The 23,025-nt window shown below is 39.0% G+C and overlaps 1 protein-coding gene across 2 annotated transcripts in view; it reads left to right on the forward strand.

Annotated features, from left to right (window-relative positions):
• Positions 1–22,812, forward strand: part of LOC117426501 (tRNA-uridine aminocarboxypropyltransferase 2-like) — a 53,764-nt gene extending 30,952 nt beyond the window's left edge. Inside the window, exons 5-7 of one of the 2 annotated variants that reach the window (XM_059022591.1) lie at positions 15,283–15,411; positions 18,844–19,010; positions 21,390–22,812. In XM_059022591.1, the coding sequence (XP_058878574.1) occupies positions 15,283–15,411; positions 18,844–19,010; positions 21,390–21,402 (309 nt within the window). In that variant the 3' untranslated portion in view covers positions 21,403–22,812. Of the gene's footprint in view, positions 1–15,282; positions 15,412–18,843 lie in introns of both variants that reach the window. The other variant, XM_059022597.1, reaches the window with a different exon arrangement.
• Positions 22,813–23,025: the final 213 nt, after the last annotated feature.

Raw genomic sequence — 23,025 nt, forward strand, 5'->3', positions numbered from 1 at the left:
AAGTGATCTACAATCAGAAGGTGAGAATAACAGCAATCATGACATGTTTAGGGATCAGGTGGAAGAGACTAGTTTAATAAGAGGGACATATCTAACATTACAAACCACAGCTGACCAGATGAGGAATGGCTTATGTCCTGAAATCTCCTGAATGAAATTTCAAGCTAGATCCAAGTATGTGGAATCTGCATAGTCACTACAGTAAAAAAAGGTACACATGGTTTAAAATGAGTTCATATTGTGTAAGGGTCAAATGGTCAAGTGCAGACAGCAGCACATTTAATAAAAGTACCAAAAATCTTTATTTCTGAAATGCAGTCAGATGTAAACGTTTTGGGATCAGTGGCAGCCCTGCTCTTTGTCAAAGCATGAGAGACAAGGCAGTCTTATAAATTAATCTTCAAATGCTTAGAACAATAGGTGCAGTTAATTAAAAGACTCCATACATACAAACTACATTATAGTGTTAAATATAGGGTTTTCTATGCCTGGTCATTGATCATTGTTAATAATCAGCGCACGAGTTTGGAACTGTATTCCATTGGAACTTAAAAAACAGTATCACAAACACAATAGAGATCCCAAATGGAATCTTTACTGGTCGAGACTCCAATTAGGATCTCTATCGGAAAACTGGTAAATCTTGTTGCATTGAAATTTCTACCTTGACACATACAGAGTTACGTGGCTGTAGGATTATACTTCTTCTGTTTGCAATCGATGAAGATCAGCTCCAAAAGGATAGAACGAGGACAATATCAAAACTGCATTCTGTAGACATGGATGGACCTTGCTCTCTTTTGGGTTGTAAGGAGATTGGGAAAGAACACAATAGTGTATGATAAACATTTCCAAGGTCTGCCGCATCTAATAACTTGCTGTTTCTAGACAACACCAATGCTTGTCACTGGAGATTACCAGCCACAGTCTGAAAATAGAAACATGAGCGTGTCCCTGTGATTGGGACAGACATACTGTGTATCATTATGGATTGTTCAGCTTTGAAAATTTACCAGCCACTCAATCAGTTGCATGATACAAAAATCTCACCAGTTGTCCAGTACTTGTCAACAAGAATTGCAATTGCTACATTTAGCCACCAGATGGTATGTGTTTCTTGTTAAAATGCTTTTACAACACACACACAAAAATAATAATAATAATAATAATAATAATAATAATAATAATAATAATAATAATAATTAAAGGGTATGAGAATTTAACCATAGATTATAATTCTATTTTTTAGAGTACATTTAGATGTATTTAATATGCATAACATTTTCATACACAGCTAATATGGAAATAATTTGGCAGTTTGTAATCATTATTATTACAATATGAGTGATCGCAGGAGGAATTCACTGTAAATAGGTAAGAGTCCAAGCTGCAGTTTTTTTTTCCCCCAGATTGTCCTCATTTCAGAATTATACATTTTCAGATTCATATCCTAAACTCTTTTTCATGGGTGGGTGATGGCTGTTTATTTTGAGTAATTCAACAGAAATTTGAGGGATTTCTCATTATTTATTGTAAATTATGTTTAGAAAGTGGGATCGTGTTCATTTTGAAATCCCTTTCCTGCATGGGTTATTAAAGGCCGGTGATTTCTGACAGATCAAACAGATTGTAAGGTGGCTGGGGACTCAGGAGGAAACTTTGAAGTACGTATAAGCTGTGCCTCTCTTTTTCAGATACAAAGAGCGGTGTGATTTTTATGGCTTTTGTCTGGAACTCCAGAGGCAGGAACTCCATGAAAAAGCAGTTTATCCATGAATGTTTTGCTGAAGCAGATAGGCGCAAGGCACAGGTGGCTGAATACACACATCAGGTCCACTTGATCCAGCTGTCACAATTGGCAAATGTGATATTGCAAAAGCAGCGGATAGGGCTGGCACAGTGGGCACAATTAGTTCAGAGAGAAGGATCTGCCAGTTTACACAGCAGGTACATTTGGTGCTATGGAGCGTCACAAAATGCAGTTCTAGGGCACTGAGGATTTTAGCTTCTTGGTTAATCCACTGGTACCATTGTCGTAGCAAAAGCAGATGGCACATATACAATTAACCTTCTAATATGTATAACATTACCCATAGCAAAATGGTATTACTGGGTGGTATTATGCAGACACATTTACATATAAATCGAACAGAAATGCAAATGCAATATCATCGTTTTAGTGTGAAATTTGAAAAAAAAAAAAAGTCAAATGTGTTAGGAGTGAGCCAGGAAACAAAATCCTATAATTTCATGTTGAAAACAAGAGCAATGAATAGGGAGGGGTGGTTATTAAATTGTAAAAGAGCTTTGATCTGACAAATAATGTATTACAGCTTACCTTAAGAACTGGGAAATGTTGTCATAATGAAGCACAAACTGGTTCTCATGGGCTTAATTGTGTTCGTGTGCATGGTTTTTGGCAGAATGCTATTGCCAACCCCATGGGTTTTGTGTTAAGGGTTAAGGTAGTGTGAGTTCTAATCAGTTTGCCTGGGTATCAGTAAAAATGAATGGTACTAAGATTGAGCCGTGTAACTAAGGTGCACAGACTCCCTGGAGAGCTCAGACAGAGACAGGGATTGGTGGGAGAGATATAGCTGAGTGCTTTTAGTTACCAAGGGTATCCTTCATCCAGGCATATAATTGGGATGGGGTCATAAAGAGTGCATTAAACCAGATTGACACAGAACAGCTGGAACATCTGAATATCTCTGGACAACATTGTAAACGATGAACAACAGGATATGGGAGCCTGCATTCTTATGCAATTATATGCATTTGCATATTTCACTTTGATACTTTTGATTACAACAAAAGCTCATTATTATTATTATTATTATTATTATTTATTTCTTAGCAGACGCCCTTATCCAGGGCGACTTACAATCGCAAGCAAATACAAATACATTCAAGTGTTACAATATAAGTCATACAATAAGAACAAGAAATACAATCATTCTCAAGTGTGACAAACCACAATTCAATAATACAGCAGATAATAGTGAAAGTTACATCAGGATATGATTAAGTAGTGATAGTTACATCAGGATATGATTAAGTACAAAATACTACAGATTAAACACTTGGGAGATTACAATATTCTGAGGTACAGGATTAAATGCAGTAAAATAGGGGGCAGATAAGAGCAAAATAAAGCATATTTAAATGAAGGGTGATAGTGTCCCAGGATACAACAGAGGAGTTCTACAGGTGCTGTTTGAAGAGGTGAGTCTTAAGGAGGCGCCGGAATGTGGTCAGGGACTGGGCAGTCCTGACATCTGTAGGAAGGTCGTTCCACCACTGCGGAGCAAGGGTGGAGAAGGAGCGGGCTCGGGAGGCAGGGGAGCGTAGCGGAGGTAGAGCCAGTCTTCTAGTGCAGGCGGAGCGGAGAGGTCGAGTGGGGGTGTAGGGAGAGATGAGGGTCTGGAGGTAGCTGGGTGCAGTCTGATCAAGGCATCTGTAGGCTAGTACAAGAGTCTTGAACTGGATGCGAGCGGTGATCGGGAGCCAGTGGAGCGAGCGGAGTAGTGGAGTAGCGTGGGCGAAGCGAGGCAGAGAGAACACCAGGCGAGCAGCAGAGTTCTGGATGAGCTGGAGCGGACGGGTGGCGGACGCAGGGAGGCCAGCCAGGAGGGAGTTGCAGTAGTCTAGGCGGGAGAGTACCAGGGCCTGGACCAGGAGCTGGGTAGCATAGTTGGTGAGGAAGGGTCGGATTCTTCGGATGTTGCTCAGGAAGAATCTGCAAGTGCGTGCCAGAGTGGAGATGTGCTGGGAATAAGAGAGGCAGGGGTCCAGGGTGACTCCAAGGTTTTTAGCTGAGGAAGAGGGAGAGAGTGTGGTAGATTCCAGAGGAACAGAGATAGAGAGATCAGAGGAGGGGGAGGAGGAGGGAAAGAAAAGGAGGTCAGATTTAGAGAGGTTGAGTTTGAGGTGATGCGAGTGCATCCAGGAGGAAATAGCAGACAGACAGGTAGAGATACGGGAGGAGATGGTGGAGTCAGAGGTGGGGAAGGAGAGGAAAATCTGAGCATCATCAGCATAGAAATGGTATGAGAAACCATAGGATGCGATGAGGGGGCCCAGGGAGCGGGTGTAGAGAGAGAACAGGAGAGGACCCAAGACTGACCCTTGGGGGACTCCAGTCAAGAGAGGGTGAGGTGTGGAGGTTGCTCCACGCCAGGTTACCTGGTAAGTGCGGTTGGAGAGGTAGGAGGAGAACCAGGCCAGAGCAGTGCCAGAGATCCCCAGGTCAGCAAGAGATGATAGTAGAATATAGTGATCAACAGTGTCAAAGGCAGCAGAGAGGTCGAGGAGAATTAGGACAGAGGAGAGAGAGGCAGCTCGGGCACACTTAAGTGAGTTGGTGACAGAGAGAAGGGCGGTTTCAGTGGAGTGAGCAGAGCGGAAGCCAGATTGGAGAGGGTCAAGCAGAGAGTGGTTGGACAGGAAAGCAGAGAGCTGGCGGTGTACAGTCCGCTCGAGGGTTTTGGAGAGGAAGGGTAGGAGGGAGACAGGACGGTAGCTCTGGAGGGAGGTGGGGTCGAGGGTAGGTTTTTTGAGGAGGGGAGTGATAGAGGCTTTTTTGAAGGCAGAGGGGAAGATGCCAGAAAGTAGAGAGGTGTTGAGGAGGGAGGAGATGAAGGGGAGTAGAGCAGGAGCAGCAGCTTGAAAGAGGTGAGTGGGGAGGGGGTCCAAGGCACACGTGGTGGGTTTGTGACCCTGGAGCAGGGAGGAGAGGTCAGAGTCTGAGAGGGGCAAGAAGGTGGAGAGGGAGGGCGAGTTAGTAGGGGATGTAGTGGGTGTAGGGGTTGGAGCAGGAGGGGGTGCGGGGGAGGGAGAGGTGTTAAAGAGTTTGCGGATATCTGAGATTTTAGAAGAGAAGAAGGAGGCAAAGTCGTCAGGGGAGATAGAGGAGGGAGGAGGAGGGGGGGGAGGGTTTAGGAGGGAGGAGAAGGTAGAGAATAGTTTACGTGGGTTGTTAGTGGAGGCTTGGATTACAGATTGGAAATAAGCACATTTAGCAGAGGAGAGAGTAGAGGAGAAGGAGGAGAGAAGAGTGCGGTAAAGGTCTAGGGCAGCAGGGAGTTTGGTTCTCTTCCATTTCTTTTCAGCAGATCGCAGTGTGATTCTTGCCGAGCGGAGCACAGAGGAGAGCCAGGGATGGGGAGGGGAGGGGCGAGCGGGTCGGGAGGTGAGGGGACAGAGGGAGTCGAGGGAGGAGGTGAGTGAGGAGAAGAGGGTGGAGGTAGCAGAGTCTACGGAGAGTTGTGAAAAGGAGTCGATAGGAGGGAGGTGAGAGAGAGCAGTGGAGGCAAGGACAGAGGGGGAGAGAGAGCGGAGGTTACGGCGAGAGGTGACAGTGGGGGTAGGAGGAGCAGGGAGAGGGGGGAGAGACAGAGAAAAAGAGATGAAATAGTGATCAGAGAGGTCCAGGGGGGTGACAGAGAGGTTGGAGGGGCAGCAGGCCCTGGAGAAGGTGAGGTCCAGTTGACGGCCAGCTTTGTGGGTAGGAGGGGACGGAGAGAGACAGAAGTCGAAGGAGTGAAGGAGAGGGAGGAATCCAGCAGAGTGGCTGGGGTTGGAGAGATGGATGTTGAAGTCACCCAACAGGACAGTTGGGGTAGACAGAGAGGGGAGGGAGGAGAGTAGATAGTCGAGTTCATCCAGAAAGTGAGTGAGAGGCCCAGGGGGGCGGTACAAAACAATGAGCAGGAGTTGACAGGGAGAGGTTAGTTGGACTGCATGAAATTCAAAGGTAGTGACAGAGAGGGAGGTGAGATCAGAGGGGACAGAAAAGAGTAAGGAGGGAGAGAGGAGAAGACCCGTCCCACCTCCCCGTCCGGTGAGACGCGGGGTATGGGACAGGACGTAGAGAGAGGACAGGGCAGCAGGAGTAACAGTGTTATCAGGGGACAGCCAGGTTTCAGTGAGAGCAAGGAAATCGAGCGAGAGGTGGGAGGCAAAGGCAGAGATGAAATCAGCTTTGTTAGCAGAAGAGTGACAGTTCCAGAGTGCACCAGAGAGTGTGCGGGAGGGGGGGAGAGGCAGAGAAATGAGGTTAGAGGGGTTGGAGGAGCAGTAGCGGAGGGAGGGCAGAGGACGAGGACGGGAGGACAGAACAGGGATGTGAGAGACAGTCATAGCAGGACAAGCAAGACAAAAGGCACAGTAGGAGCAGTGGGGTGGAGGATACAGAACTGACTAGTAGATGGCTTCTTCCAGAGCGCTGGTAGGTTCGGATCTACTCGAACAGCGTCTCAGCGCAGGCCTCCCCTCGCTGGACTCCCACAGCTAGACTCCCGGCTCTTTTGTTGAGGCTCTTCTGTTGGCTGGCGCTTCGTGCTGGCGCTAAAATAAGCTGCTTGAATAAATGTTGTTACCCCTATCTTGCTTCAAATGCTGGTTACCTGGTTACCTGGTTACCTGTCGACTCCCACAGCTAGACTCCCGGCTCTTTTGTTGAGGCTCTTCTGTTGGCTGGCGCTTCGTGCTGGCGCTAAAATAAGCTGCTTGAATAAATGTTGTTACCCCTATCTTGCTTCAAATGCTGGTTACCTGGTTACCTGGTTACCTGTCGACTCCCACAGCTAGACTCCCGGCTCTTTTGTTGAGGCTCTTCTGTTGGCTGGCGCTTCGTGCTGGCGCTAAAATAAGCTGCTTGAATAAATGTTGTTACCCCTGCTTGGCAAAAGAACCAACTAAACTGTTTGGAAACCAATCAAATAGCAAAATCAACTGCTAATCAATTTAGCCACTCACCTGGTACTAATCACACACAAACTCAGCCAATTCAAACACCACCTTACAATGTCACCAAATGTAGTAGTTACAATTACAAAAAGCAGGAACTTATCTATCTGCCTCTCTCCCTGGTTCCCTTGTTAAAATGGAACAATGTGTCAGTTCTGACATTTGTGAGTTTGAAGTTCCTTCCAAAACATTTATCTTCATTTTCTTAACGAATTGCAGAATTGACTTAGCCGAATACTTTGAGTCATTGTCATATTTGAAGATAAACTGACCGCCAATCAACCTACAAGCAGGTGGCATCAATGTACTTTGTAGAATGTTTTGATACGTGGCTGCGTTCATTCAATCTTCAATGACATGAATGTTTCCAGTCCCTGAACTGCTAGAACACCCCCCATGTCATGATTGAACCACCTCCATGTTTAATTGTAGGTACAAGGTTTTCTGCTGAAAGCTTTCCCTTTTTTTCTCCAGACATAGTGTGATCCATTTTTGGGGAAATGTTATATTTTAGTCTCATTGCACCAGAGATATTTGTTGAAGAATGTTTCAGATTCCTGTTCGGATTTCTTGGTCAATTTTAGATTGTTTTGTTTTATTAATTTTCTTTAAAAGTGGTTTGCAGCGAGGTATAGGTGCATCTAACTCTTCTTGCCTGATGCTTCTAAATCTTTGAAAAAAGTATTGAATTATCTTATATCAAGTTTAGGGACAATACTTTTGTCTGCGACTATATATGTATTATGTCAGGGTGAGATGATAAAGTGCATATAACAGCATGTTTAGGAAAAGTTAAAAAAAAAAAAAAAATTGAAATGCTGTTTGATGTTGTAAAAGTTTTAGGATCAATCACAACTCGTTGTGCGTTGTTAGAACATGAGGAACAGATCAAATACAAAAATTGGCAAAATACAAGTATACAATTCATCTGCATATGTTTATCAACCATACATTTAAAACACCCCATACATACAAACGAGATAATAGTGTTGCATATAGGATCTTCTATGTCTGATAATAGCTTTTTTCTTTGTACAAACCCCCTATGTATTCAGCATACAAGATTACACTGTTATTCCACAATATTGGTTACATACTTCATATAGCTGTATTCTCTGATTCTCCCCGATTCTGCCCTGATTAGAGAAGTTGAGTCACCTTGATCTAGAAAACAGCCTCGCTGTTGAACACTGCCAAGAAAAATGCATTTGTTCCATAAATACAGATTTGGGCTTTTATCATACAGCCTTTCCTCAAAATGCTATGAATATATACTAACTGTGGGTGGGATGTTTTTTGCCTGTTAACCCTAGTCAGACTCCTGTGAAGGGAGCAGAAAGACAAGATGTAAATATAAACCTCCCTTTTGCAACACTGCAAATGTTAGTATAATTCAGCCCACTGTCTTTACACTCAGCTGTTTTCTAGGGTTAGTTTAGTTTACAATACAATTATCATTTTCACTGCCACATTGCTTTAATCACCAGCTATCATTGATGCAGATATTTTTCACATATCCATTTTGTTTAAAAACTATTCCATCTGAGTTGGGATTCCCCTAACATCATGCCTACAGGATGCTTTGTTTCTATTCACAAAAAAAACCAAAAAAAACTGTGACTCTAACTTTGACATCGAAACTGTAAAATGTCCTTATGTAAAGTATAACGCATTTACTGTAATATATTAAGGATGTTGTGCAGACTGTGCTATTCCCTTGTTGTCTTATGTTTTTAAACCTTCCATTTTTGTTATCAGTGACATAGCATGATTTACAATAGCATTAATTGCTCCACAATTATGTGGCTGTGCATCATTTGTATTCAGACTGCAGTGTCTGTCCCATTTACACCTTCTAGCAATGAACAGCTCTCAAGGGCTCCAGTCTGACTGAGGCATGTGGAAGAAACAGCACCTTTTTTAAAAGCCAGAAAAATATCATTTCTAGTAGAGCACAATTGGGCTGATCACTATAGAAATGGACCACTTTGTGCAATGTAAGTGGTCTTTCAGACCATACCACAGATTGCCTCTATATTATATATATATATATATATATATATATATATATATATATATATATGTATGTATGTATGTATATATATATATGTATATATGTTGGGGTTTTCTTTTGTGACACACTGGTTTAAACTCGTTTGCCAGCTGGCAGAAAGCGTATAGCTTTTTTATATATCCTTGGAGAAATCGTTCCTTTCTTTGAAGATTGGGCATCAAGCTGGGCTCATTTGAAGCCTACCAATGCTTTTTTTATGTCAAAGACTGATCTGTACAAAGGTGTTTTAGGTGCATAACATCCATGGATTTTAATTTGATTCACACAAAAAAAGCCTTTCATTTTCATAGAAGCACTGTAGTAAAAGCCCTTTTCACCTTATTTCTGTTTTCCCAATAACATGCCAGGGTTATTTTAAAAATAAGCGTTTATCATTATTAGCATCTGAGAACCTGTAATCGTGTGTGTGTGTGTCTGTGTGTGTGTGTGTGTGTGTGTGTGTGTGTGTGTGTGTGTGTGTGTTTTCATTCAAATTATAAATTAATTCCAAGAATAAACATATTTTGAAAATATGATTCCACAAATACTAATATTTTTTTGGCTTTTGTTTTGTTTTTGCTTTTGTTCTCTTCTTTTCCTCTTGTGAAGTATACAGGAATGCCAACCCAGATGTGAAAGAAAGAATTATAGTCATAGTTAATTAAAGTTAAATAGCTTAGACAATATGTGTAATTAATTAGCTCACTTCTACTCATGACCCTGTTCTTGAATTTCATATTCCGCTCTGAGAATGAATTTCCTTTCAACACTTGGCTGCTAGATGAATTATTAAAGAAATAGCACTGAATAAAATATTAATGCATTGTCTCACAATCATTTTATTATGTAAGCAGAGTGTGGGGCAGTATTAAAGACCTTTGAAGAGCTTCCATGGAGACTGCCACATAACTTATACATGAATGTTTCTGTTGTAAAAAAACAAACAAAATGTTGTTAAAAAAAAATGTGTCAGCTCTGCTATTGTTTGCTCTTTATTTAGCAGCATTTTGACATCTGCATTCTTAATCAAAAGATCCAGCTTTTAGATGATAAGGTGCTGCTTTAATCATTATCCAGGCATGCTAGTGTGGCCACAAAGCAGATCATGTCGGGGTCCATTAGATACTTGGTATAAAATGTGATTTTTTTTTTTTGTTTGTTTCAATTGAGTGGTCTGTTGAGCGAATACTATATACCAGTTTGTAAAATTAAACCATAGCAATGGTAACCAAGCTCACATCTACCTATCAAAGATTTTCTTTGAAAGTTAACCCATGTTCTACATTTTGCTACAACAGAGTAAGAATAAACCCACAAAAAAAATTGTAAACTTTCATAATTATATGTAAAGTTCCTCAACAAATGAAACCAACTATTAAAAAAGGACCCACAGCTGTTATGGACAACTGTCTGTGGCAAATGTTCAGAGAGTCTTAACAGCAATCTTCTGCACACCTGCTTTTGTTTTCAGTCCTTCATGGTGCCATGCAGGGTTGGCAGCAACTCTTCTCATAAGTACCCAACTCAGGAATGAATAGGATTGATTTAAACTAACCTTCTAAAGATGTCTGCTGTTTGACATTTGGATAATGTAAGTTAATTTCCAACTTGTCAAGTTCATTTGAAATATTGGCTGTGCCTTGAGTTTTCTCTTTCTGTTCTTGGATTCTCTCTTGCTTGATCATTAGTGTTCCAATAGACCTCCAAATATATCAAATCTTATTTCAGGCAGGATATCCTTATCAGTTCAGATATCCTTTCTCAGGTGATGAGACTAAAGATTCTGCTGGGATGCCTCCAGAGAACAGGATTTGGTGTCTACATTTTATAAACTTATACTGTATTTGCATTTGTTTGTGTGTACATTCATTAAAACGTGCATGGGTTTTCTGCCTGTAGAGTATTTTTTTAATAGCTCAGCAGCATCTTTTTATGTAAGCACACTGCACGCACGCCACAGCACTCAAAATAATACAGTTTAATGGCCTTAATAGAAATAATTCAATTTAGTCGTTGAAAAAAATTCTACATGCTAGCAGTAAGTCACTGAAATAGATGGTTTAAAAATGAAAGGGCTTTCGTGTGTTGGCATCCAAGACAAAATTATTTATTCAACAGCCGTTCATTATTATTAAATCAACTGGCTTACACACGCATCACCAGACTGTCAGTTAGGATTGTATAATGTGGGACAACAGCTCTGGTATAACTCCCCTAGACTCTCAGTGTCAGCATGTTAGTCCCGATGCAAGAGACAGGTAAAAATATATAGACTGTAGACCAACAGAAAATTGAAAACATTTTTCATGACATCCATTTCCAACAATTGCATGACAGTAAATCCCCATAGAACCCATGAACAGAGGGCTCTTAAACTGTCACTTCAAATTATAGCCATGCAGTGAGAAAGAACTGACTTATTTATGTCTTGATACAAATCTCTTTTTGCATGTTGGGTTTGACTCTAGATGATTTTTATATGTCACGAATACAGCAAGAGTTCAGGTCTGGTTCTTATACCTTTCTTAGACATAAGAAGTATTTTGTGATTTTTGATTTGTAGCAACTCCAAAAAGCCAAAAGCAGCAGTTCCCTTTGATGGCTACTTCACCCAGATATGGTGTCTTGAAGACTATTTTGAATTTAATCTTCAAATAACTATTATAGGCTGTGTTTTTTGTCTTCCAAATGTTCTTTTGTTTCAGCTGTTTACCAAAACATAAAGGGGTAGATGTACTAAGATGGGCCAGTCACAGTGCAAACATACAGCAGTTTGCATTTTCGTTACGAAAATTCACAAAGTGCACATTTTGTCGTATGTACTAAGAAAAAATATGTTAATGAAGAGAGCCGCAATATGTATTATTTGCGTCATCTTAATGAGATCGCTAGTGAGAATTGTGCATCATTTTTTCAAATATATATATCTGTACAGTAGGCCTATACAGTATACAGTACAGTAGTAAAAATCAAATTAATACCTAGCACACTTTTTTTGTACTTAAGCCTACTGGTAACACAAAATACATCATGCTGCTGCATTATAAATGAGAATAAAAGATTATTTTAAATTGAAACTAAATGATTTTAGGTTTTTTTTTATTGTATTTTAATTATTATTATTATTAACTTGGTCTACTTAGTAGCCTAGACAATTAACACACAGTAGATCATGGTTCTATACAGATGCTCAGAATGAGCTGGAGGGGTTAGTGGCACAAGTGTGCAGTCTATTGCTCCCAGCACGCTGGGAAAACCAGAAATGTCACAGAAATTTGTTTTCTAAACTTGTAAGTACAATGTTACTTTAATGAAAATTAGGTACTTGGGTGTTCATCTCAAAAATACATTGAGCACAAATGGCAACATACGAGTAAAAGTGGACTGGGGAATGCCAGCAACAATTGCGACTGTTTAAAACACGCTTCCATCAAATTAAAAGTATGAAGGTCACTCTTGAAATCAGGACTTAAAGGATGTGTTGCAGTAAGAATACCTCTGTTAAGAAAGAGGAACAAGACTAAAAAGGCTAAACTATGCACAAGAACACAGACATTGGACTATGGAACAATTGTCAAAGATGCTTTGGATGTTTGATGGATGGACAACGACACCTGTGACTTCTGCCAGTTCTGTTGTCAATTAAATGCTTGTCTTCTTTCTATTCCTGAAGGATATTCTCTTCAAGTTCAGCTCATCATTGTTAGACAGCTTTTTAGGTCTTCCAGTCCTGGGTTTGTCAATTACAGATGATGTTTCTCTGTACTTGTTGATTATGCTTACAGATACCACACCTTGAAAATCAAGTGATGCAAGCATTTCACTCAATGTTTTTCCTTCTTTATGCAAGTCAACGTAGTTATAAGAGTAGAAAACACTAGTGGAGGCTTTGAGTAAATTGTTGGTGCTCATAATGGATCAGAGTAGAGAAATGCAACATGTCTAAGACTTTTGCACAGCAGTGTATATGAATCAAGGCATAAATGAAAATGTGGTTTTATTATTGTTATTACTAATTATTTAGAATGCAGTTACCTGCATATATCCTGGGAATCATAATTTGTACATCTTCCAATACTGTACATAAAATACAAGTTTGTCGATCCTGACTGAATATGGGATGAGAAACATTTGGTGTTATAAAGTTGTGATGCTGCTATTGTGGAGTGCTACAGTTACCGGCATTGCATGCTAAAGAAAACCCAGAGAAGTTACATTAGAATTGTCAGGAGAAAACCATCAAAGCAGTCATAATACCTACTGATAGTATGTAATGCATGCATCCTTACACTGTTGCACACAATGCAAAATACTTTCAGTGAAAGGAGGGGGTACTTGTCAACAAAAAATTCACTTCCTACCCACTAAATTATTGACTGACAGTGTCTAGGGTTCTTCTGATTGACACAATTTAAAGCAGTAGAATATAATATGATATAATATGTTCAGTGGCATAAATCAACACTGTTCTGTTTCATCTGTCACTTTCAAACAGCTGTTTATGGAATCTACTGGAGCCTTACCAATTATCCAAAATGCAGGTTTACAAGAAAGAATTCATATTGAGAAAACATACTTCTAAAAATAGTGCAGCCTGTATGTATGTGTAACAGGGGAGATCTGTGCTGACTGTCTGGCGCATGCGTGGTACTGCAGGAAGGGGGCAGCAGCCTCGTAGATCCACATGTCAGTCATGGCAGTGACACGGAGAGGTCGGGAAGAGGGTGCGTTGGCTTTCTCTCTCTCTGAGTGGCTGAGAGGCGAGCCTTGGGGGATTGCTGACCCTATAAGATAACGCTCTGTTGTTCCCTCAGCCTGCCCCTCTAAGACAAAACGAGCCAGCTGGCGGGAGCACTGCTGCCGGACCGAGCACGGCTGGAGAAGAACGAGCACAACAACAAATTAAAAGAAAAAGAAAAGGAATTTTTAGTAGTGGGGAAAAACTTGGGCAGTATAAGCAGGTTGAGGGAACGGGTGAGCGTAGAACGGAGACTCGGGCCGTGCGGATAGGACTGGTCGGGGTAACACTACCATTATTTTGTAGTTTTATTATTGTGTTTTATTTTCCCTTTTTCTTTTGCCTTTTGTTTTCATTATTCTTTTGAGCACCTGTGAGTGCGAAACATTGGACTGTACCTGTATTGGTATTACTGTGGAGCTGACTACTGTTGTCGGTATTCAGGCCACAGACAACAGCGCCCTCTGCGGGCTAAAGAGAAAATGAAGCCCCCCCAAAAAATAAAATAATAAAACTGGGCACCAGTGCGGTGTTGCAAATAAACCTTCTGTCTCCCATGTGTGTCAGTGAACTGCCCACCACCCTTCCACTGTATGCTAAAGTTTTCTTTGGGGATGTCTTTTTCTTTTATATTTAACTACCAATTCAGCACTCTACACCAGCGAGATAAACCACAGCATGTGTGGATGCCAAGTAGCTTGCCAGCTTGTTATTTTCAGGAGCTTGTCGTCATTTTAATTCTAGAACCAATGTAGCAGAATCTACAGTAACACTTGTCCTTTACGTCATCTACTGAACTGTTGTATACCATTTAGGGAAACATTTAGTGCATGGGCAATAAGCACATGTTGTGCTTTTCTTAAAATCAATTACCATCCAAAGCTGGAGCATGTTGTTTTTGTTTTTTTTAAATACTGCTTTTTTTTTTTTTTACTGGACTCAATACTTTTTAAAAACTTAACCTTTTAATATACTTACATTTCATCCACTCATTAAAAAAGGAAATACCCTTACTGTGATCATTGGTTAGGTAAGTACATGATCTGTAATCAAGAATAGGTTAGTTACATCATTTTTTTACATCAGTTGCAGCTGTAATTGTTATTGTTGTTTACAGCCTGAATGGGGTTAAAATGCCCCATCCCTATTAAATCGTGAGAATGCGTGGTCAACAGCGAGTGATTATTGACAAACTGGCTGTTGACCACGTGTATGAGAAACCCTGTGCTGAATGTGGTCAAGGGATAAACTAGGTAATTGATAGCCAGTTAATCCCTCGGCCACAATATAAAAACAAACAGCTTTGGCTGAATGAGGTTAGTGTGTTCAGAGCAAAAGAACGGGAGAGAGTAGAGGAAAACTGAAATATAAAAACAACTGCTACCTAGCTGATCGCTGTGCCAGCACAGTATTTGTTTTGTGTGCTGTTTGTAGCGTCTGTCTCTTGGCCACCGTGCCGTTTTATTTTGGAAAGTGCTTTGTTTTTGTCTAAGTCTGTTATTTGTTTATTAAATGTGCGCACCAGCACTGACTTCACCACCAACCATCCTGGTCACAAACCCTAATTTAAAAATGTCCCTTTGTGTATAAATACAGAAATCAAAAGCAATCCAGTGTGCGATTGAATGTTGTACAAAGGTCAAATATCAAGGTCATTAAAATGCATTCCCTTTTATTTTGTTTCCTGTTCACTGAGTAAGTGATGTGTCAAATGTACATTGCTGTCTTTTTTTTTGTTCAGGTGCAATTGAAAACTTCACTGTCAAGTCAGTATGTAATCCGGACTCAACCAACCAATACCTGTCTCTCTACACTGGAATGTGCTGCTATTGCTCTTTCAATCATGGAAAAGAATGATTCAATACAAGAGGTAGGCAAGCATCACTTTCCTGCACCCTATGCATTTTAAATTTACATTTGGAATGTGTCATCTTACATAAAAGGTTTTGTGACTAAAACTATCCAATGATGCTTACCGAAAGTATGTATTTAACCATTGGTCTTTTTTAGCAGTGTGACGGGGTACACCCCGTCCCTGTGTGTGTGTGTGTGTGTGTGTGTGTGTGTTATTTTGTATTTATTTTTGTATTATTATTTAAAAACTTATTGTTTAATTTGTAAAAACACAATGTTTTGTTATTGCTGTTTTACAGCATGGATGGGGTTAAAATTCCCCATCCATGCTAAACTCGTGTAGAATGTGACCGTCTCCAGATTAATTAATTTGTTGCTAATTTGGAGATGGTCATGTGTATAAAAACCCACAGCTGTAGCTGAGCGACGTTAGTGTGTTCAGAGGCGAAACGAGAGACGTGAGTCGTGAGATAAAGAAACTAATATCTAAAAACTATTGCTACACGTGCTGGTTCTAAACCAGCGTGATACTTTGTTTTATTTTGTTTTTGTTTCGTGTCTGTTTTGTATCTGTCTATTTATTTTGGCCACTGCCGTTTTGGTTGTTTTGTGAAAGTGTTTTTGTTTTGTTTAAACGTTTATTTTGAAATAAATACACGCATCAGCGCTTCACTCACCCCAGTCATTTGTCTGTCTACTCCCAGGTCTGACATCACCACCATCCGTCCTGGTCACAAGCACCCATTTTTTAATTAATGTTATTTCATGAAATATTATCAAACATTTTATTTGAGTCACAGAATACAGATAGCCCAATACCCATAGTAACAGTACAAGTACAATGACAAATATATATCCAATACAGAAACATATATTTTTTAACAAATATTGTCTTTAGTATAACACTGTTTTTTCAAATATTGTGCTATCAGTAAGGAGCCATACAGCATGCCTGGTTATTTCTTTGTCAAGCAGTTCCTAAATTCATTTTGAAGTGGAGTGCCACTGTTTTCTTGCATTTGAAGAACTCATGCAATGAAAGTTGAGTACCTCTTATAAATTATTCTCTTATCCAAATTAAACTGTCAACTTTTTTTAAAAAATCATTGCTTCTAATTATTTCATCTGACATTCAGTGCCAGCTGTAACATGATTATTATTACAAAATGTTGGAGCAGCATAACATATATTAGATAGTACAAGAATTCTGCAAGATTCGCTTCACATGAAAAAATACAATTAGAAAATGTATAGCAAACAATATATATATATAATTTATATAATGAATCAGTGGTTGGAAATTCTGGCCTGTGATTGGTTAAAACCTCATCTTAGGAGCAAAATAGATTAAACTATTGCCCTGACATCCTTACGCCACCGGGCAATAGTCTCTGTCTGTCATGTGATTGGTTCACATCACTGTCAGTCCCGCCCCTTTTCAAAGGAATGCCTTTCTCCCTGCACTCCTCACAACAAGAGAAAATGGCTGAACACCGAATCTGTGACTTAACAGAAAATGAATTACAAAGCATACTACAAAAGAAAGATGCTCCAAACACTAAAATTCAAACAAATTCAACTTGACAAAAACAAATATAACAGGTGGGATATAAACTGGATTACGCAGTAGTCAGCAAACCAAATGATTATTTATTTGTGTTCTTTATTTACTTATGCTGTATCTGCTATATTTAAACAAAATATATAAGTTAATATTTATTTACATATGCCGTAGCAGCTATATTTAAACAAAATATATAAAGTCATATCTTTTATCCTTTTTTACAATTTTTTTTTGTTCAGAATATAAATGTATATTCTGAACCGCAAGGATCATCTCAGCCAATCAGGTTCATAGGAGAGTGGTCATTATCCCATGTAAAATGCGAGACCGCAGAAAGAAAAGAAAAGGTCATTTAGCAAGGTATCGGACACTGTGTCAGACATTAATGTCATTACATATGATCTGTAGTAATTATTTGTTATTTTCATATACCGGATTCTGCCGAGTCAACGCCCAGGGTGTGTAAAGTTGTCATGAAGGCAAAAGTGTGGGGTGTGGGGTTAGGCATAGGTAGATAGATTACATTGCAATTAGGCATGCAATTGTAAACACAAATTGTAATGCAATTGTAAATACAATTCAAAGCTGATGCAGTATGTCCACTGTTTTGTCATTTCAAATATTTTCGCAAAACAAATATTAAACTTTAAAGGTCCAGTGTCCAGTGCAAAACCACATCATGAAAAACCACGTTTGTAGTTGAAAAACGCTAAAATAGAAGTCGCTACATTTAAAAAATACATAAACTAAAATAAAGGGCTTTACATAAGTAAGAAATTGCAGTGTCCACTGTGAAAACACACCACTAAATAATAAATTAGCATCCAAAGCACTATAGCATTAAAATGTTCAATACAAAAAATGGTGCCTGAGTTACAAACTCTTGCAGTTTCAAAAAAAATAATAATATGGATTGTAGCGTAACAACAGGAATGCGTAATTAATCAGACTGTGGAGTCTGTATCATCTGATCTGAAACCACTGAGCTCCACGTCTTCGTTATCTGAACCAAAGATAACCCGAACCCTGAATCATTAATGCACATGGCAGCTACTTCTAGGCAGTTTTTTTTCTATTCACGTGAGACGCGATATTTCTCCTCAGGCATTATTTGCGCATGGTTATTAAAAACTGGAAATTAATGGTAAAATGTGACTTTCAACTAAAAGTTGGGGTTGGGGTGATCATTAAAACCGGACGTTGACTCGGCAGAATCCGGTAATTCTTTTATTTAGCACAAGTAAAAAGTAATGTTTTTGAGTGAGCTCTGAAATCTAGTTTATGGAGCAACATGCAGTTTAATCTAAAGCCAGGTCTGAGGCTTTCATTAGCTCTATCACACATACTGTAGATACATAAAGAACGGAGATAGACCAGCATGTCAAATTTCATCATCTGCAGAAGTGGGTCTTTCTTAATGGATATGATCTCCAATATCCAACATTCTTGAAATGTATTTTTGTTTACAACTGTAAGTCGCTCTGGATAAGGGCATCTGCTAAGAAATAAATAATAATAATAATAATAATAATAATAATAATAATAATAATAATAATATTAGAGGGACGTCCCAATTTATTGCATCCTGTGTGCCATCTATGGGATGCCAGTAAGCAGGAATTGGGATGCTGTTTTCAGACAGACAAAACCAATTTTTTTTTTTTTTATATAACTTGTTGCAAGTGTTGTTTTATGATAATGACATTTTCTTATATCAATATTTGGCTATAGAATGAACTTGTAATATGAACCACAAGTTATTATTGTAATGTGATATTAACTTGTTACAACACATCTGTTCAACATCAGTTAACATGTAACGGATGAAAAATCATCCATATATTGCAGCTTCTTAGTTTTTGCTTGGTTTTGCTTCACTTGCAGGTTATACTGCGTCCTCTCAAGGCTCTGTGCTCATTTCAGCTGCAACATGGTGCTCAGGTCCATCACAGCAAGGAACACCTCCTTAAAAATGGAATATATGACAAACCCATGCCAAAGAATAAACGCAAACTGAAAAGAATGGAACTACTAATGAACAATAAAAAAATGTAGGTAGATTTTGTATTTTTTTATTTTACCTTTTCAACTGGGAATAAATAAGTGATAAAGCCCAGAAATGAGAGAATTAACAGGGATTACTGACCAGTTAGGTAATTACAATCTATTATGTAATTCATAGTGGTTTTATGTTGGTGAAGAAGAATGCATTTGTTTGGCAACATTTTTATAAGGTCTTATGTAGATTGCTAGATTATGGAGAACTTGAAATCAGTTTTTTTTTTTTTTTTAAGTCCATTAATATTTATTACAAATTGTTCTCACATCTTGTTCTTGTTTGGTTATTTAAACATGTCTAAAGTAAATCAGGAACACTGGATTTAGTGCTTATTAACCCTTAACTGCTGGGGTGAAAAGACACATTTAACAAAAAATAATGATGCGGCACGTCATTCATGCCAATGCATCACAGAGATTAAATTGCCATGAAACCTAGTTTCTTGATCCTCTGGTGTTGTCTTAAAGCTAGTTTAACCCAAAGCCAGGTCTGAGGCTTTTGTCAAATATACAGTGTGACACATAAAGAATGGAGAAACCCCAACATATATACATACACATATTTCCTCATCTACAGAAGTTACAATGAAATACAAGTTAAAGAAAACACAAAGTGTATTTAACTCTTTTGATCCACCTCAGAAATCAATGGTTAACATGATACATAAATATCTAATGATATGCTGTCTAAACTACAACAAATGACATGAACATCACTCAAGATTTTCATATGGATTATTACATGCACCTGAAATGCATATGCTTCATTAAGCAGGGGTAACTAAAGGAGGTCCTGCATGACTGGACTAAGAGTAGTTATCAGTGAGTACTTGTTTTTAAAATGTTTGGGATTTGCTTTCAGCAAAACACTACAAGTTAAAAATAAATGTACAATGTATCGCAGTATACTCTGGTGGATTTCTTGCTCAGGGTACTTTATAAACTGTTTCTGTATTACTTGAAACTCTTCTGCATATTATCCACACGTGCAACGTTGTTGGAGGGCAGTGTATGTGTGTATATTAAATATGTAATATGTATAATAAAATTAATAATAAACTTACATTTTAAGCAGTATACAATAATTTAGTGTGAAATTATATAACAGGAAAGCACACAGTCACCCCAGTATTGTACATCTTAGATAAACTAAATATTTACCATGCATATTTTTGGTAACACTTTGTCATTCTTAGAATTTAGTTTCACCTTAACAATTAGGGGTTTATTAAACTAAGTCCTGCCGTGAACTTAAACATATATTTGGGTTAACGCTAGAACGACCGCGTTTATAGGCATTCCTAGAACAACCATGACCGGTTAATTTGACCGGTGTATTAACCCTTTGCGGTCCATTTATTTCAGCACGTCTCAGGTGCGTCAGGTCCAATTTATTTTCACAAGCGCAGTTTATTTTAGACGCATTGTTTAAAAGTATTTTTTTTCACAGTAAAACAGGTTTAAAAGGCACTGCATATCAACTGCATCTCCAGCCCCGCCCCACCACTTGTTTGCTATATTTTTCACATACCTCTTAATAATAGTACATACCGATAAATCATCTCCTGATCACTCGTTTTATCACCAAACTCCTCAATAATGCGATCCAAGTCATTATTTTATTACTATAACATCTAAAAAAAGCTCTGCAAATGTCTGTGATATTCTTTGAGCGCTGGATGCAGAAGCAGCTATCTTGTTTGTTTATGTCCGTGTTATCTATGTGGTGTCGGGGGTATCTGTATTCATGAGATACGCCCCTTTTTTTCGGCTTCTCTCGGCTCCTATCGGTCTCACTCGGCCATTGAATGATTTTCTCGGCTCTTTCTGGAGAAAAAACGACTAGAGATCTGTTTTTTATGTATTATTGATGATGTCGGACAGGGTCCAACATTGGACCGGAAAGTGAAAATTGCAATGTCGGACCAGGTCTGACATAGGACTGCAAAGGGTTAAAAACAACATAAATATTATAATGAAAGGACAAACAATTGAATATAAGTCGTAGTTTTATTCAGGAATGTGAATGTATTTATATACAGACATATTACATAAAGCGCAACCTCAAAAAACTGTAAATATTTGAAAATAAATTTCTGTATATACAGGTATATCATGGACATACAAAACTGTACAACTGAAACGATGTAAATAAGTGTTAAAAAACAAAGCGTATATACGCAACCAAAGCTGTGTGTTTATATACAGACATACTATAATCGAAATGACATGAATAAATAAACATTTGAACAGATTGGGCATCATTTACAATCGTTTACAAAGTCTAAGTGCTGGCACAAATCACACAGATCCTGAACTTTTCAACATATGCAGTGCACTTACTGCAGACTGTCTTTTCGCATTTGGCACAGATATCAACAGTAACCCAGGCTTCTGGCACCAAATGCACCACAGGCATATACTAGTGCAAGGAAAGCTTCTAATTCCTCCAAGGGCATTGACCAGGGATCATCTTGTAGTTGTCGGCGAGCTTCAGGATTGCCTCTTCTCCCACTGGATATCCTGCGCCCTCTTCACACACTCGATCCTGGCACTTTGCTGGCATCCTCCTCACTATCACTGCTGCTGGAAGATTCATCTTCACAAACCCAGTCTGCTCTTCACAAGACCCAGATTCGTCATTGTCCGTCTCTGCTGCATCAGAATCATTGTTTGGTAACATTTTGCAGTAATTCCAAACACTGCTTTGCTGTCCTGCATCTTCTGCAATCCATTTTCAATGTATATTGGGATAAAAATGAATTTCTTAGAAAATCGAGCGACTTGTACAGTAACCAGAGTGCAAACAGACAGCCGGGCGCTGTCAGCTGTCAAGGCTGATTGATGGGCTATCAGGAGGCTCATTGAAACAACAGAAATATCAAAAGACCGCTCACTTGAGGAATGCAGACATGATATAATCAAACTTCAATACATGGCGACAAGTCCCGAATGATAAATACAAACAATAACGCAACATTTAATTGTTATAATATGTTTTACATGTATCGGTCAATTTGACTGCTCCTGGTCGGAATAGGTATGACAGTATTTTATCTTGTTAATTTTTGCAGCTACGGGATTCTTTCTTTGTCAGGTAATTAGTACATATATTTATGAAAAGTCAGGTAAGAACAGCTCCGTATCTTAAACACACGCAGTTTAAGTTTAAATTCCAAAAACCGAAGCATAATATATATGAACATTTATTTTACAAAAGCAACTGAGCAAATTAAACTTATAACAAAACTTTTTACAGAAGCGCAGCAGCACAACAAGTTATAAAAAAGTCAAATTTATTTTTCTGCTTTTATAGACAAAAGGGTATTCCTTTACCTTGAGTCTAAGGCTGTTCACAATCAACACAGATAATGCGCTTCTCCACACGTGCAGTGTACTTTCCACACACCGCCTTTCTGCACAGGGCACAGCTGTACGAAGTTTTATTTTTATTGCACTTGCCAACCTGGCATTGGCGTCTCTTGCGGCTGTCAGCGGGGTTGCCAGCTTCAGTTGTGGGTACACGCTTGGCAGTCTCCCTCTGTTCCAAATACTTATTGCGAAGTTCCTGTGCTAACTGTAAAATATATTCTCTCCTTGGTAAATTCTTCTCCGTGCATTCTTTATAAAGTTCCCAGGAGTTGATGGCTGCTAGGTCCAATACATTGTTAAACACCTGAACAGACCACCGGCGGGAGCCAGCTTTCACAGAATACTTTCACGCCATCTGATCCAAAACATCAACTCCATATTTTGTTGCGTTGTAAAACTCCACGTTCTCTGTTTTTTTTTTTTCACTAGTCCCGATGGTAATTGACTAATGAAGTGTGCTGAGCAGAAGTACATTTTTCGATGGCTTGCATTTGTAAATGGTTCTAATTACAGTAAACACATTGCGGACTGGTAAATAAAAATAATAAAGTAGAATACCGTTCTGTATAATCAAAATACAATTGTTTTCTGTGTGGCTGTCAATGTGACTGCTCCCGGGGCTTTTAGGTATAATGT

Source organism: Acipenser ruthenus, chromosome 1 (assembly GCF_902713425.1).
Source record: "Acipenser ruthenus chromosome 1, fAciRut3.2 maternal haplotype, whole genome shotgun sequence".
NCBI classification, from domain to species: domain Eukaryota; kingdom Metazoa; phylum Chordata; class Actinopteri; order Acipenseriformes; family Acipenseridae; genus Acipenser; species Acipenser ruthenus.